The sequence below is a fragment of the Aythya ferina genome (genome assembly GCF_964211825.1).
Source record: "Aythya ferina genome assembly, chromosome: 5".
Classification (NCBI taxonomy): Eukaryota; Metazoa; Chordata; class Aves; order Anseriformes; family Anatidae; genus Aythya; species Aythya ferina.
Window position 1 is genome coordinate 25,066,186 of NC_140301.1, and position 16,278 is coordinate 25,082,463.

The following is a 16,278-nucleotide window of genomic DNA, read 5'->3' on the forward strand; positions in this document are numbered from 1 at the left end:
CAGTACACTTATCCGTATCTTATAGAATGGTATTCCATGTTTAAGTGTTGAGGAGAGTACAGAGACATTTCTGCAAGTTGACAAGTGACAGTGATGTTGACAGGGCATGGCACAGACAAGAGCTGCACCTTGAGAAGCCTGATCTAGACCCTGTGCAGAGCCGGCAGGTTTCAGAGCTGGAACCGTTGTTTTTGGGCTGTCTCCTGTGTAAAGCTGCATGGAAGTACTTCAGAAGTGTTATGGACATTTGTAAAAGCACTTTGGGGGTGCATGGTATATTACCAGAAAACAAAAATTGTGTAGAAACAGTCCACACAAAAAAATCCAGTATTTCCCTTTGTAAATTTTTTTTTTTTTTTTTTGCTTTCCCATAACAAGCATTCACATCACACTCCCCATTTTGTGTTCTGCCTCAGCATGATAACTCCATAATGAATGGAAGTAAATAAAAATGTGTTTAACCAGCCTCCTTTTCTATGTGTTTGGCATTGTATTAAATATAAATGAATAGATATGTTTAGAAGAAAAATAGTCTGGCTACCTATCTTGAAAATACAGTCTAGGTACAGTTGAATCTCAAGACACAGATCCATCCTTCCTGAGGCAAGACTGGCTATACAGATCAGTTTAAATGTCTAACCTGTTCTTAAAGAGCCTCCAACAAGGGAGATGCTTAGAAAAATTGTGGGAATCCATTCCACTATCCATTTCTGGTTAGAAACACTGTCTTAACTAAATCTTTACATTTGCCATGCAGTTCCAGGCTCTCAATTGCTCTCAATTATTGCAGTTGGTTTAATAATCTTCACAATCCTGTCATTGCTGACCCAATACTCAGCTTTACTGATAAGATGATTGCAGCTTCAGAATTGGAGGCTCCAGTGCAGCCAAGGTTTCCTGTGCTTTTCTTTCACCCTAACCTTCATACAAGGTTTGCAGTAGGCAACCAAAGAGGTCAAAAGTTTTAAGAGATGGTTGTGCTCCAGTAACCCACAGCCATAGGAAACAGCAACATTTTCTGGCTTGACAAGCAGATGTGTCATAGGAATGCACGATAGTTTCACAGACTGGGCTTTGTCTCCCATCTACCTAATCCACACTGTACTTAACTCAAAACAATCCTGCCCATCAATGCTATGCAAAGCAGTTTCATGTTCCTTGACTGGAGATAGTATTAGCTTTACTTGAGTAAGTACCTAACTAAAGACAGATAAAAAGATGAAGTCTCTCAGACTTGAACAGTGGGGAGTTTTAAACATGTCCCAGGTGAGGTATCTGGGAGCCTGGAAAACTAACACTGTAGAGTCTATTTAGAGAAAATACATTACCTCTTGTTATAGCGAGTCTTTAGTGTGCAGTTTACAGTCCTCCCATTCCCACTTTACAAGCTGCACATCTCTTCCCTTCATTATTTATTTACTCAGGCACAGAAACTTTTTTATACCTGGCATTCAGTTTGCAAGAGCTCTGTCATGAATGTTCACCAGACAGAGCTGGATTTCTCTTACCCTTACTCCTCTCTGCCCCCAAACAGTGTGCAAGGGCCTACAATTCTGTTTCTAGTTTTTCATATCCCTACGCCACTGCATTGTTAGATCAGATCCAAGACAGTGAACTGGTGTAGCACCACTGGCATTTGTGTTCAGGAGCATCACACAGATTCATGGTGTCAGGATTTACCCTGTTATTCATACCTAGGGAGTGTACTTCATTCAGCCTTATTGGTCTTTTGCAGTGGTGCTGTCATGTTAGCAGGCTACGTTTTCCAGAGTAAGAATCATAGAATGACTCGGGTTGAAAGAGACCTTAAAGATCATCTAGTTCCAACCAAGTTCTCTTTCACCAATTAACTGCTGAAACAGTGTGAACTGCTTCATTCCTCGCCATGGTCAATTTTACTTAAAATAGTAAGTTTCATGTATTAATAACATACCAGTTCTATTTTTATTTTTAAAAAGTACTGTATCATGCTTCTTCCCTATTTTCCCCTACTATATTATTTTGGTCCAGTTCTTCTCTCAGAAGTACCCAACACAAAGCTCTACTTGTTTCATGAGAACAAACAGAAGTCTCCCCTCTCAGATGCCCAACCTGGCTGCAGGTGTTCTTGCGGCTTAGCAAGGAGAAGCCCCATGCATCCTGAGGCAGCCTGCAGCCTCAGGAAGGCCACCATAGGAAAGCTCCCTGTTACCAGGGGCTCAGCAGCAGCTGTGCTTTGCCCTGCCCTGGTGTGCAGCAGCCACAGCAAGACTTGAGAGCCCCTCACCTCGCTGGGTCAATACACAGGCACCCTGTGCCAGAGGGGACAGGGCTGCTTCTGCTGAGCTGTATGCAGCAAAAGGCAGCATCTCCTCAGTCAAAGCTTCTTTCTCACAGCATACTCTGCTGGCTGTCACTAGGGTACTAGATTTTTGTTTGTTTCCAGTTTCATTAATGAAGTTTTGTTATTTTCCACTGTGGTTTTTACTGTTGTCTCTCTCATCTGATTCAATTTGTTGATATCCCCTGCTCCCTTTCCATGTGCTTTATTCCAGCATTTAAGAAACACACACATTTAGAGACACAGTCACCAGCAGGTTCACAAGTGACACCTTATGACTTTAATGAACACAAGTTATGCTTTTAAATGTTAGCCAAATGCATTACTGTACTTCCCACTGATGCACCAACAATGTTAAAACACAACGTTACGACAGACTTCCTCTGTCTAGTTAGCCTTTGTATAGCAACCCTATAAGTGATGGCTTCCTGTTTTTATAAATACTAACAGCTAAACAGCAACGCATTTTCTGATTTCTTGGCATCATATTTCCTTCAAAGATATCAAAAAATATTTTCCAGAATTCTTTGGCAAGGTACATTTGATATGTTTCAAAAACAGAGGAAAATGAGAGGGCACATCATAAGGATGAAACCCCAGCCTTGACAGGCCAGCGACAGAAGAACCAAAACATAACTCTAATTTGATAGGTGTAGTTCCTCTAAACATCTAGACCTATCGCACTGACCCAGCAACAGGGTTAGTACTGACCTGGCTTGGGGTTGTAAGGTGTTTTATAGCATGTTCCCCTTGCCTACAGTCTTACTCTGATTTCTCAGTCTCTCCTCTCCGTGGTGCTTTCTCTCAGCTCTGCAGGTCCAGATTGAGAGGCAGCTTGTGAGACTTGTATACTGGCTAAATACTTTTCATTTGCCAATAATACAAAAAAAAAAAAAAAAGGATTTTTAAACAATTTTCATTGTCTAGTTTGTTTCATCTCTCTCCGTTGTTCTCACTTTAGGAAGTTCCATTTGACCACATGATTGGAGTAGTGTCATCTTCTGAAATGACCTTGATTCAGTTTATCTGCTTAAGTTGGGGAGCCAGGTCATCTCCTCTACTGTAAATCAGCACTCCTAAAGCATCTTAATCATGGATTTGCTGATTTACAGTTACTAAAGCTCTAGTGATGCAATTTAAAACCCAATGCTTGGAGAAGGAATGCAGAGCCAATACATTTCTCTTGTTTGTCTATAGCCTCTGCCAAAAGTACCCAGATGTAAATACTGCCAGGGAACTGGCAAGTTTTAGATACATCTGTGGCACAAAGTGTGCTATATGACAGATGAGCACATGCAAGGTGCAGAGGTTTGTCATAATATAAGAAGTTATCCTTGAGCTGATAAAATTACTTGTGTGCCATTGTTCATCTAGTGAGAAGGGCATAAAATACCATTCGAATTCAATCAAAAAAGTTAAACCCACAGCTTTCAGAAATGCAACTGATTTGTTCCAAAAATAATCGTTCAATATGCTGTATCAGGCAGTGAATATTTGGTTCATCTTTTAAAACACGTCTTGAGTCAATGAACCATCCCAAAACAAAGCTCATCAGATGACAGAAGTGCTAAATAATTTTCAAATAACTGAGTGCTGATGTTGGGCTGCTCACAAGGGAAGTGTTGCACAGGCCCACCATTCTTCTGCATTTCTAAACATATGAAAACAAACAAGATAGGTCTCTATAGGGACTAAGATATGGCTATCCTGAACCAAGGAACGAGTGTACTGTCTTGAAATGCACTCTATCCACTTCCTCCCATATTCCCCCCATCATTACAACGAACTAACGATTTAAAAATGGAGGTTAAAACAAACTCTTGAACCTGCAGATGAAGGCAGCTATAATGAAGTAGCAATACAACAGTGATGTACTTTCCTTGTGCCCCCAGATGTCAGCTGTGTCACTGAGGGATTTTAAATGTGCTTGGTTTGGGGTTTGGATTTTTTGTTCAGCTGTTTTGTTGTGGGTGGGAGTAGCAAATGCTCTTAGTTTTGCAATTACAGCAAAGACAAGGAAGAAGGAAAACATTTAAGGACTTCAAGGAAAACAAAATAAAAAGTTGCCAAGAACACTAGGAGGCCAAGACAGACACAGCCAGAGGCCTGGAAATTTATTTCATCAGAAAGTCTGTTCACACGATACCTCCAGACTCAAAAGACTGTCACTGACAGCAGAATCTGAACATAATGGCATTACAAAGCTGCAGTTAATACCAAAGACAGCCAGGAGGACTTGTACTTCTAGCCTAATGTAGGAAATGGGAAGATGAGAATTGGACCATCAGAACCTGTGCTGACCTATTAGAAATGGATTTTCTACTTGCAAAATTTACAAGTTTGTTACAGAAATTGTTTGGGCAGAGCAAATTCAGAGAGGCATGAACTGCAAGAAGAACTGCCTCTTTAAAGGGTCTGTTCTATTTCTGGCTAATCTGGCCAAGAAAAAAAAAAAAAAAAAAAAAAAAAAAAAAAAAAAAAAAAAAAGCCTGGCAAGCACACTAGTAAGAAAAAGCAGATACCATTTTCCTCGGGTTCTAGAGTAGTTGGAGATTTAGAGCTGGGATTTATACAGTGAAATTGTCCTAAACTGTTTCACTTGAAGAAACAGAGTTTAAGTCTTAGTGAATGCAGCTGAAGCTGTATGGATGATGCAGAATGCCTCCCTGGCTGTGCCATCTGGAACACATCACTGGTATATTCCACAACTACCATACAGTGCCATACTGCAGCTGTGCTTTTGCCAATACATGGAGGCAAGCTCTGGCCCTAATAGCAATTCCATCTGGGACAGTCTTCTAGAAACTTTCATCAAAAGTTTATAGCTTGAAGCACAAATCCATTTAGTGTGAAACTAAGCATCTAGTTACCTCATCTGAGACTATCAAACAATTTAGTTGCACAGAGCAATTGAAGTGGACAACTTTCATAATGAAGACACATACAAAACCATGAACTTTGTGAAGACAGATGCCTGCCTTGGACAGCTCATGCACTAGAACTGAGAATAACAGAGTTAATAACAGCTGGATGACCCAGGTGTTCATCTTAGCTTGTTATACGCTTTGGAAGGTATTTAGCTTCATAGTTCATGGAGCAGATGGACTATGGTAACCATAAAGGAAGGAATCCCAGCAAACAGCAGCCAAATACAATTATAAAAAAACACCTGTTACAGAAATAACTAAAAGCTCTGATTAAATACCTGCCTGACTTCAAAATGTATTTATATTCATTCTGATATGCGCACCTTGTGCTGAGAAGTCCCAGTGAGCACTAACATTTGTCCCGCTACTATTATTGAAGGATTGACAAATTATTCTCCAAACATCACTAATCTAACAACACTGAAGGTATTTATTTTTCCACTGCACCTCTGACAAAAGTAAATCCAGGAATTAAAACTAAGTTTATTGTCAAATACTGCACTGGAGAAAAGCAAAAGGGCTGTAGCACAGCTACTAAGTCCTATGTATAGCTGTGCTTCTAAACTTCAGGGTTTTGCTTTTTTGTTTGTTTGTTAACCGCTTGTTTGGATTTTAGGTTGGTTTGTTCAGTTGGTTTTTGTTTCCCACAACATTCAAAGAATGTTATGCAGCACAAACCAAAGATGTTTTCAGCTTATTTTTGTATCTTGTGAACCAAGGCACAATTTTCTCCAAAACAAGACAGTGAGGTTGCTACATATCCAATCTGAAAAGAACTACAGATAAGCAGCACACAGGTTTGAGTCTCAGAATCCTCAGTGCAATTCACTACTGTAAGCAACAGAAATAAGCCTAACACATTTAAGGTGCTAATCTCACCTCTAAGAAGCCTTATATACAGCTCTTCAAATTAATTTAGCCCTACCACTGATGTTCAGTGGAGGATATTACACATTTAATTTAGAAAGCCAGGGACTACAGTTTGAAGCGCTGTGTGACAATACATGTACTACAACAGATACCTTGTTGTTGTATCTTCCAAGAAATTAATTGAGGAATCACGAGTGGGATTTTTCTAGTGCAGTCAGCAATAGCTTAAACTTACCTCTCCTAGACATCATTTAAGCTTTGATTCCCATGAAATAGATGGTAAGCCTATTGCAAAATCCTAAGTGCCTGTATGTTCTGTCCTAATAGAAGAAGAAAATTCTTTCCAAGTACAGAAGATAGAGCACGTTCTCAGTACACTTGCATGCAAAGGCAGGTGGTTACTGCACCTTCTTGGGATCAAAAAGACCCAAATGGGAATTCAAACCCGTGGGCACAATTAACAGCCTTCATTTTCATCTGCCACAGTCATTTGGTGCAGAAAGAACTCAAACTTCATGGGCCAGAAAGTGAGAAAAAGAATGAGCACAGTCTTATTTCAGATATGTCTTCAGTCAATCTAAATCTATTCTTCACATGAAGAAAAACAAATACATATTAATGCTCTTACCAAAGTGACATTGTGTAAGAAAAGGGACAGCAACTCACTCTCCTCCCATATGCATTGTTTGTATCCTTGTACTTCAAGTATAGATTGATTGACTTACCATATGTAGGTCTCCTTTTAGATTAACATATAGATGAAGCCCCACAGAAGTTTCTCTAACTTCAGGATCCTAACCAGCAAAAGTGCTGGAACGAAGTGGCAGGGTGATGGTGGTACAGCCAAGGTGCTCCAGGACATGGGGATCAGCTTGTGGGGAAGTCTGACATCAAAAGTAGAGGTATTACTTGCCTCAGACACCTGTAAAATGAGCTTCTGGAACTACAGTCTGCAGGAATGCTGTTCTGAGTTTAGGCATCTAGATTAAATCCTTTTAGATAAGATCTTTAAGATCAGATTAACAGAGAACTAAGAAAAGAGCTGCCAAGCTATTCAAGGCGTTTTGAAGCAGGAAATCCCAAACATTGTGTTCAATAACTCCCTCACTGAAAAGCATTTGGGTTGGGGTTATCTTTTGACAGAGTAGCCCATTTCCTTCAATATTCAAATATTTGCAAGCCTCAGCTCCTACTGTCCATATATTTGTTTGCAGTCTTTCAGCCTTTCTAGTCTCTTTACACTGAAATGCAGTCAGCTGGAGGTCCTACACAGTGCTGAACGTTCCCAGTTCATCACCATAGCTCATTACATGAGTGGGCCTTGCTGGCTTAACAGACAGACATCAAGATCACAATGGATCTTACGTGGCATTTTCTGAGTACGCCGTCTGTTCAACCTTCTGAGCTCCCCCAGACACATGCAATTCTTGTATGATACAACAGAATTAGCAGGAGGAAGACATTCACCACATAAGCAAAAAACTATAAGCTTGAAAACACTCTCCTCACTCCTCTGTAGTTTGAGAAGTGAAGTCTAGCACAGCAAAACAAAAAAAAAAAATCAGACCTACTTTTAATCTGTGAACAGCTCTCTTGATGAAATCTGTCATGTTTCTGGCTTCTTTTGTTCCTTGTGAAAAGAGCAAAAATGTTATTTTTAAGAAAGAATTTCCAAATGTTTTGTCTTTCTTAGTGTTTCTTTATGATACAGTTCATCACTGCAGGCAAATCTGTCTCATTCGTTAATTTTTCCATTGTCAAAACAACATAACCAATAGTTTATAACATCATAAATCTTGGACATCAATCATTATATAGAGATTCCACATTACGTACAGGATTGTCTGTTCTGGTATGTTTGAAAGGCCAGTCATGACTGGTTATACATTATTCTGCTGCTACAAACAGCAGAATAGTCTGTATTGAAATAGCGAGTCTATTAATGGCATATGAATTTCTGAGTTGCTTTTGTCACTGCTTGTGGTTTTCCAGATGGCAAGAAATTAATCGCTTTGTTCAAATATTTTTTAATGCTCTTTCTGCAAATTTCATATTTGATACAGGATTTGGCAAGTCCTCTGAAGTTTAAGTTCTTAAAGATACAGCCTCCTATTCAAGCTTGAAGTCCCTATTCCACGCTACTAGAATACTGAAAATTGTTGCAGTAGGCAAGAGGAAGGAAAAAAAGACATGAGGAGTGATTCATAGTTTAATTTCATATAGCCACAGTAAGCAAGAAGTACCCTCACTATCTAATAGAAGTCTTTAAAGGATCTAATTCAGTAAATCTGTCTGTTTCAGACCTTTTTGGAAACATTTACCAATCAACTGTCATTCTTTTCCTAGGCAGAATTCACAATGATTCAGTGCTGCCAGCACTTGATACACACATTTAGGAGCCACCAGTGCTTTTTCTTTAGGATGACATGAGGAAAAAAAAATGGAAGTGAGCACACAAAGCAAGAGTCCTTTTTCATTTATTTAAAATTTTGGGGGCTCTTAATGCTTGCCTTTTTTTTTTCCTCCAGTTTGACCAGGAAAGTGGAGATGAGACCATTGAAGTCACTGCTGCATCTACGAGTACCATCTGACAGTTTAAAGCCTCGAAATCTGTTGATCCCATTTGTTCTGGTATGTAACTACATAGGTCTAACAACACAGAGAACAATGTGACTACAGTGCCAAATCACCAGTATGGGGGAGATCAGAGGAACTGAGTGCTACAAGCTTTTTTACTACATATAGACTTCTAAAGAACAAAGTGGTAAGTCATCTCCTGTATATTTAAATCAGATGAAGGGAGTGGAGAAAAAGAAATGGGTTTCAAGTCTTAAAGCTACATCACAGGTCATGCATCACAGGTGAGTACGCACAGTCCTACATACCAGCTGCTTCAGTTCTAGTAGAACACACATTTGAGTGGCTGGCTTATCCTGAGCTCAAGTATATTCTTGAACTGCCTGGAGACACCCTTCTTTGGCCAGAGATCACATCTCATCTGACTTCTGTATTTCAAACTTCTGAAAATAACCAAGTGGAGGAACATCCCTTAAAGCCAGAACATCAAAGGTTGCTCACTGACAACATCACACCAGGTAAGCCACAGTTCTCTGACAGAAAGCTGAACCTTGTGATCCTCCCTCAACAACCCTCCCCAGCTGACCTGCTGCCTAAGGACTGGATGACAGAAAAGCTGTGACTTTCATGTTCTTTGAAAGTATTAACATGGTCATGGATTATTTCTACAGGTGGCAGCTCTTATAGCCCTGATTTTTTTTCCCTGTTGCTTCCCCACTTGTCTGCCCTGCGTAAAGATGCTTTTCCAGTGCAAGCAAGAGATCATCTCCCAGCAACAACCTGCAAGCCATGCAGCCAGAAAATGCAAGACCAGTCCACAATACCAGGCACAGCATTCCAGTTTTGTCAGAAGGAATACAGCATTTTCAAACCTCAGTGCTCTAGGCCTTCCTAGAGCATTTCTTCAACTCTCAGCTGTCTTCTTCCCCTTTACCTGGCAGGGTCTTATCAAATGTCTTCTCTCTAGCCAAATAGTTTTGATAGACGCTCCAAATCATATCACTACTAACATCCCACAGGTAACCACTAACCTGGCTTAGCGGAAGAAAGCAGGTAACCAAGAAGAATAAGTGGATCACTGACTGTTTTGGTTTCCTGTTGACAGAGTGTCACATATAAATATCACATTCCTATAACTGTCTGGGATCAAGATAGACTATTGAACGAAATATTGCAGATTAAACTCAGAAGCACAAACAATTTTTTTCCCCCTTCTGTTTTTAAGTAAATACTGCATGCTTTTCTCCCTCCAGTTCCCAATTCTTGCCAGACCATGTTCCTTCATTAAGAGCTATTTGCAGTATCAGAACACGCTGCTGGGGAGATCCAAATACACAGAGTTGTTTCGTTACTACTATGTACACCACACCTAAAGAAGGTCCTTGTATCATTAATATTGCTATCCTTGATGTTGTACATATGTAGAAGAAAACCTACCAGTATAGTATTTATAAAGAAGAGAAAGCATTAGCCAACCTTAACAAAAAAAAAAAAAAAAAAAAAAAAAAAAAGGAAAGGGAAAAATAATGTTCAGCACATGCACAGCCTTCACAATTCAGATGAACATTCTGTGCTGCTCTTTTGCTTTGGAAAAATGTGAAAGCTATGATTTTAAATCATTTGCAAACTCTCCTGCTTTAATTTATTAACATAGGCCAACTGTATGAGAGCACTATTTTAACCTTAAACTGGAATACTAATGAAATCCCTACATGATACCAGATATGTTTAATTTCTGCTTTTATTGCACTATTATTTCAGTGGATCCCAAGAACATCTGATTGAAGTTACCTTAAAAGTTTTGAATTTAAATTAGATATGGAACCAAATAAACCCCATTGATCACAACAACCTTGAACTCTGGGAAATTCAAATCCAGATCCAGACTTTACAGCTGGACTCCATCCCTGCTTTAAACACAAATCAGAATCAAAGACTGTTGTGACTGCACACATCATTTACAGGAAACATTCAATTCAGAAAAAAATTTATAGGTGTTCCATCCTTTGATTGTTCCCAAATTTCTACCCAACTATTCACACCAACACCTAAATTCAGACTCTTGTTTTCTTCCTGCTGACTGAAGCCTCAGCACATACACACATCACTGCAGAATAAACATCATGGCACTGATTTGAATCCCAAACTCTCTCAACAACTGTTTTGCATCTAAGTAATTGCACCAGCAGTAGTGGGGTTGCCTCCTTGTTTATATGGGGGAGGGGTGCAGTTGGAATCACAGCCCATGACTTTATCATACAACATGAAAAGCCTCCGGGCTATCCTCCCAGCTGGTATAAATAAGCAAAACTCTATTGGTTTCTGGGTGAATGAGATTATAATTCGAATCAGAACCATGATGTTTGTTTATACCATAACAAAGTATCACAGAAGTGTGTATCATAAGCCTTAAAGCACTGCACTCAAGGACTGCAAAACCCAAGAATCTGAGCTTGGATTTCAGTGACTCCAGTGAAGTTATGCCTATTTATTTCAGGATAGCAGTGCTGATGTGCACCATCTGAGAATCTGGCTCTAAATCCTAGATGACAGCAGAAACCAGCTACAGGGGGAGGGGGCAGGAGTGGGAATCAAGCAAAGTACAGAGCCCTACCACTGATAATTTGGTATCAGCCATCTAAATATGCAGGCTTATTTCTCCCAAAAGCAAGAGTAGAGAATTAGAAATACAAAGAATCTTTAACAAATTTCAAGTGTGTGTATTATGTTCTGTACGCTATGTTTTGAAAATCCTTTGTATTAGAATGCATCCAGAGTAACACTTAACCAGCTACTCTTTTTAGGTGCTTGCACAAACAGTCCCTATGATTCAGAACAAACCCATGCAAGAAAAACCCTCCAGAACAACCTGTGCCAGCCCATGCTCAGTTAGCAAAGAAAATCACCCACTCTTCAGCACACACACACAAAGAACAGCCAGCAGGAATAGACAGTACCGCTTCTATTTCTTCCAGTACCACTCGCAGTCTTCATCCCAGTGGGACATGATGCAGTATGTAAAATTGCTATGTTTCACAACAATTATGTAAGAAATCACATGTGGTATAAACAGAATGTATAACAAACAGCAGCAGTATTATATTCAAATAAACCACTGGTTATGTCAAAACTAATAACTTATTTACTGTAGTGTACTCAATAAGTTAACAAGCCCAATGAACCTAATGATTTTATTATCCACTGTTTTTGCCCTTCATTGAGACTGGAACTGATTTTTCCAGGATTCATGTTTATGCAATCCAAGCATATTGTTATTTGCTACTTTCTGCATCATCATTTTAGCATTCTTGGGAGAGAAGACGATGATGGTTCTGTCTAAATGTTAAGGGAGGGGTTATCACTGACATAGGAGATTATTAGGTTTGATGCAATATTGAGAACATTCACAGTCAGAAAACAGCATCTTTCATTTTTAGAATGGAAGTAATTGTGCTTTGTGACGGTGCACACCCTTAAGATGTTATGTATCATTGCGTACTTAAAAAAAAAAAAAAGCAGTACACTTTTCATTGATCTTTCAATTTCGTTTTGATTTAAAATGTAGATCTTTCTCCCCATTGAAATCTTAGCATTTTTATTTTAAAATGTGTCGGAAAAAATCCATTTCAGACATATGCAGCACCATAAATTATTTTGTGGTTGAAACAGTATTCGCTTATGTCATGGGTTGAACATCCTCCTTTATTAGAATGCTATTTATTGCCACCAGCTGCAGTGCTCAGCTAAGAAAGTTCTTGACACCAGCGACTGCTTTTCAGCACCAATGCTTCCGGCTGCTAACAGGGGCTTCTCTTTCCAAACACAGCCACCCCTCTTAAACTGTTCCTTCTGGTACACAGACAGCTCCTGTCATTGTTACCCAGTACAGGAGCCAGAGAAAAGGGATCAAATCTGAACCCACTGCTAGATGATCTCTTTAGCCATAAATCTCCTACAGTTTTAAGAGGCCCTGCCAAATACCACTAGCTTGAAAGCTGTCAAACAAATTCAGGAAATTTACCAATCGGTAATTTGGAGGGGCACGGGGGAGGCTGGCCAAAATTAAGATGCAAATTTAGCTTGCGAGCAAAGAACACTTTACATAATTAGCCTCAGATTTGAAAAAAAAAAAAACAAAAAAAAACAAAAAAAAACCAACCAGAACTTCTATAGCCATCAGCTATGTACTCACTGGCCTCTATTTTATTAGACTTCAGAGCAAGCAGAAGCCATACTGTAATGGCCTTTCTACTCTTCCTCTTCAGGGCTACCACTACTCCTGCACAAACAGATAGCGCTGCTATTTTCTTCTGCTTGTGCCAGTCAAGAGAACTGAGCAGGAGAGAAGTGGTGGTGTCACCACAGGTCCAATGGACAGCAAGAGTGCCCTGCAAGGTAAATCATCAGTGGCAGCACACATGCAGCTCCTGTGTATCGTATCAGTGCAACACCAGGGTTTGTACTTGCATATATGCCTTCCTCACAGTCAAACCCCCCAAAAAGCATTGTATATAATTAGGCTTGACTAAGCAGCAGTGACAGGAGGTGGCTGAACTCTTTTAGCATAGAAAGAATTCCTTTCCTGCTTCAGAAGAGAAACACTCCATAGGTCAGAGAGGAAGGCTTCTCTGCTGTATAGCACAGGCAAGCCTGTTACGCAGATGCCTGAAGCACTGCAATCTAGAATCTTTGGGGGGGAAAAAAAGTAGGGGAGGGGCAGGCCCTGAGCATTCATCAACACAATTTTCCCCTTTGCTACTTCTTTTATTTAATCAAGTATACTTTTTTGTGTGTACACGCATATCTTAAAATCCTAAACCATTCAAACTAGAGTCTTTGCAGAGTTTGCTTGCCAATTATCTTGTGTGGCCAACTCTTTCTCAGTTTTTTATTCACCATGAAAGCTAATAGAAGTGGTTCTTCTACCAATTTTTACAGTTTAGAAAAGAAGTAATCACTCTTCTGCCCACAATGTAATTATTTTACATATTCAGAGGGTATAACAGACATCTGAGACATAAATAATTCCAGCTTTTAATGTCTGCACTTCTTTTCTTGCCCCTACAAATAACCCAAACAGTTGTTAGCAAGTTACTTTCTGCCTTCATACCTAAGAACTGGACAAATACATTTTTCCTTAAAAAATGACTCAAAAATAAACTGGCACAACAATTTGTCTATAACCATTAAGTGTAATTCAACAGCTTTCATAAAATACTTCACAGAAGTTCCTTTTCTTTGTGTTGATATTCTCCTTGGGCCAGAGTCTGGGCCTTACTCTGCCCTACACACTATTCTGGTACAAAGCCTATCCACTTCCCCATCACTGGAGGAGGTCTGTCCCATTACACTGATCCTGTTCTAGCCTCTTCCTTGCTGGAAGTGAAAGACCAGAGATTTGATAAAGTACAGTCATGATGAAGAGGGCTCTTAAACAGCTCCTCTCCCCTATTCCAGCTGGGCTTCTGCCAATTCAAATGGATGAGTGAGGGCCAACAGACATATTAGTGCAACCCTGTATTTAAGGCTAAATTATCCCCTGGATGACCCTAGAGTCAATTTACGGGTGCAGAGACTAATGTAAAATAGAGTTCAGAAAGACTCCACAGTCCAGCTTTGGAAATGCCTTGACACATGCCACTGGATACCTCAGAGGGAGAAATATATATGTGCTCATATTTCATGTTTGTGCAGCATCCTATTTTGCAACTCTAAAAAACACTTTTACCCTTTTGTGACAAAGTAAGAAAAGCTATTCTGATTTCCCATTATACCAATCAAATGGAAGTCTACTTATTCTAATTCTTACTACTGCTTAAAACAGTAATTTAAGTCTGCAGACAAGTTGTCCCCTAAGGATTCAGTAGCTCAGCAATAATTCTTCCTTGACCTTCCAGGTGCAAGAAGTATCTGGTTGCATGGTGCACAAGCATGCAACATATTAGCAATAGTGACCAGCAGCCCCCGACTTTCCTTTCCTTAAGGGTCTTGCCACATGAAGATGCCAACTTCCCCATAATTTCCTGTGTTGGGGGTTAACGAAGCCAACAGAAAGAAAAACTATGTATTAGCATGCATTCCCCGTTCCTTTCACAGGTCTGGTATCTTAAAGGAATGGGCAGAAGAGCTGTCCAAGATGCAGAGCACATACCATGTGTGTTTAATTGGCTGCCATGATACATGGCAGTAAACTCAGCAGGATACTGCTCTTGCTTTGCTGGAAGTTCTGGAATTTTTTTGTAATCCTTCCTCAGTGTAGAGTAACCATCCTCTGTATTTGATGGGGATTAATCCTATTTGCTGTTCTATAGAAATGTCCACAGCTTTCCTTGCTAAGTAGCAGCTCCCCATATGGACATATAGCTTTAGTGTTTTATTACTTAACTAACATGCAATCACAGCCCTAAAAGCAGGTGCCTGTACCTGCTGTGCAGAAGCATGAATGATACTCAGGGCTCCAGTGAGGAAAAGCAAGTAGCTGGGGAGTGACTTTTATGTCACTAACTAAAGGAGAGCCAGGTCTCACTAACAACCTGCAGAGCAGATTTACATCCTGATCCCCTCAAGTATCTGAGTAAATGCAGATGATAGGATGAAAGGCTGCTGCAGGTGTTTCCCCACCTGCAGCTGGGAAGAGTGGCAACCAGGACTGTACTACTCTATTTGCTTCCTGGAACACAATTTCCACCAGCAGTGCAAATCAAGGATGGCACCCAATCGCTACATAAGACAACTTCTGTCCCATTCACATCACTATATCAATTTCACCAGATATTTCTATTGAAACCTTACAGAAACCCCAACACCAGTTTGGGTATTGAACAATATACAGATATAAAGTAGTGACACTTTCAGCTATCTTATAAAGGTCATTTTTATGCTAGTGTTTCCAAAAGCAGAGAAGTAGGGCAAGCTTTTCAAACTTGGCTACCTGAAGCAATCCAACTATCTATCTGAGAAGCTCAACTGAGCAGTCTAATTTCTGGATACAAGCATTCAAACTTCCCATCAAGTTACTGTCAGAGACTCTCCAGAATCTTTTGCACTGGCTTATATTTAGTGCAGACCTAAAAGCAAAGCACAGGTGCAATTTAAAGCCAGTGGCCAAAATTTCAATAGTAACACAGAAAGGATGTACTTCATGCTTGGGTCACCTAACTTGAAACAGGCAATGGGCCAAGTTTCCAGAAATGCTCAGGATGTTCCTTGAAAATTTTTAAGTATTATCTGAGTGCTCTAACAACAGAAAAGCAGTGAAGCAAAACAAGTTCCTGCTTACAGTAACTGCCTTTGATCAGTTCATTTGGGGATGGCAAGCTTGTTCCATTGCTTTGTGACAAGTATGTGAACATGGCAGACAGAGTGGTCAAATGCTGTTGAAACCTCAAGGTTACAGAAATGCCAATAAAGGCAGGAGTAGTCCAAGATTAATACCACCCAAACCAAATAAAAGAACATAATATCCAGGTAGGACTCTCATGGTATGGAAGCTCAAATAAAAAAAAAAAAAGCTTCAAATCACATGAGAATAAGTAAAAACTCTCTGAAAGACTTGATGCAGTTGGATAAGCATCTCTCAACTAA

The 16,278-nt window shown here is 39.8% G+C and overlaps 2 protein-coding genes across 11 annotated transcripts in view; one reads left to right on the top strand and one right to left on the bottom strand.

Annotated features, from left to right (window-relative positions):
* Nucleotides 1-8,740, top strand: part of CDIN1 (CDAN1 interacting nuclease 1) — a 137,180-nt gene extending 128,440 nt beyond the window's left edge. Inside the window, exon 13 of the mRNA XM_084520508.1 lies at nucleotides 8,646-8,740. The gene's annotated coding sequence lies outside the window, so the exon portion shown is untranslated. The remainder of the gene's footprint in view (nucleotides 1-8,645) is intronic.
* The window catches only part of LOC311437362 (uncharacterized protein), a 61,259-nt gene that overhangs the window by 21,229 nt on the left and 23,752 nt on the right, over nucleotides 1-16,278 (bottom strand). For 6 of the 10 annotated variants that reach the window (XM_084520523.1, XM_084520522.1, XM_084520514.1 and 3 more), the window contains 4 exons: nucleotides 9,726-9,789; nucleotides 9,003-9,137; nucleotides 7,689-7,747; nucleotides 6,843-7,001 (listed from right to left, as the gene is read on the bottom strand). The exons of 1 other annotated variant lie outside the window; for it this stretch is intronic. In XM_084520523.1, the coding sequence (XP_084376649.1) occupies nucleotides 9,130-9,137; nucleotides 9,726-9,789 (72 nt within the window). In that variant the 3' untranslated portion in view covers nucleotides 6,843-7,001; nucleotides 7,689-7,747; nucleotides 9,003-9,129. The remainder of the gene's footprint in view (nucleotides 1-6,842; nucleotides 7,002-7,688; nucleotides 7,748-9,002; nucleotides 9,138-9,725; nucleotides 9,790-16,278) is intronic. 3 more of the 10 variants (XM_084520516.1, XM_084520527.1, XM_084520517.1) reach the window with 2 other exon arrangements.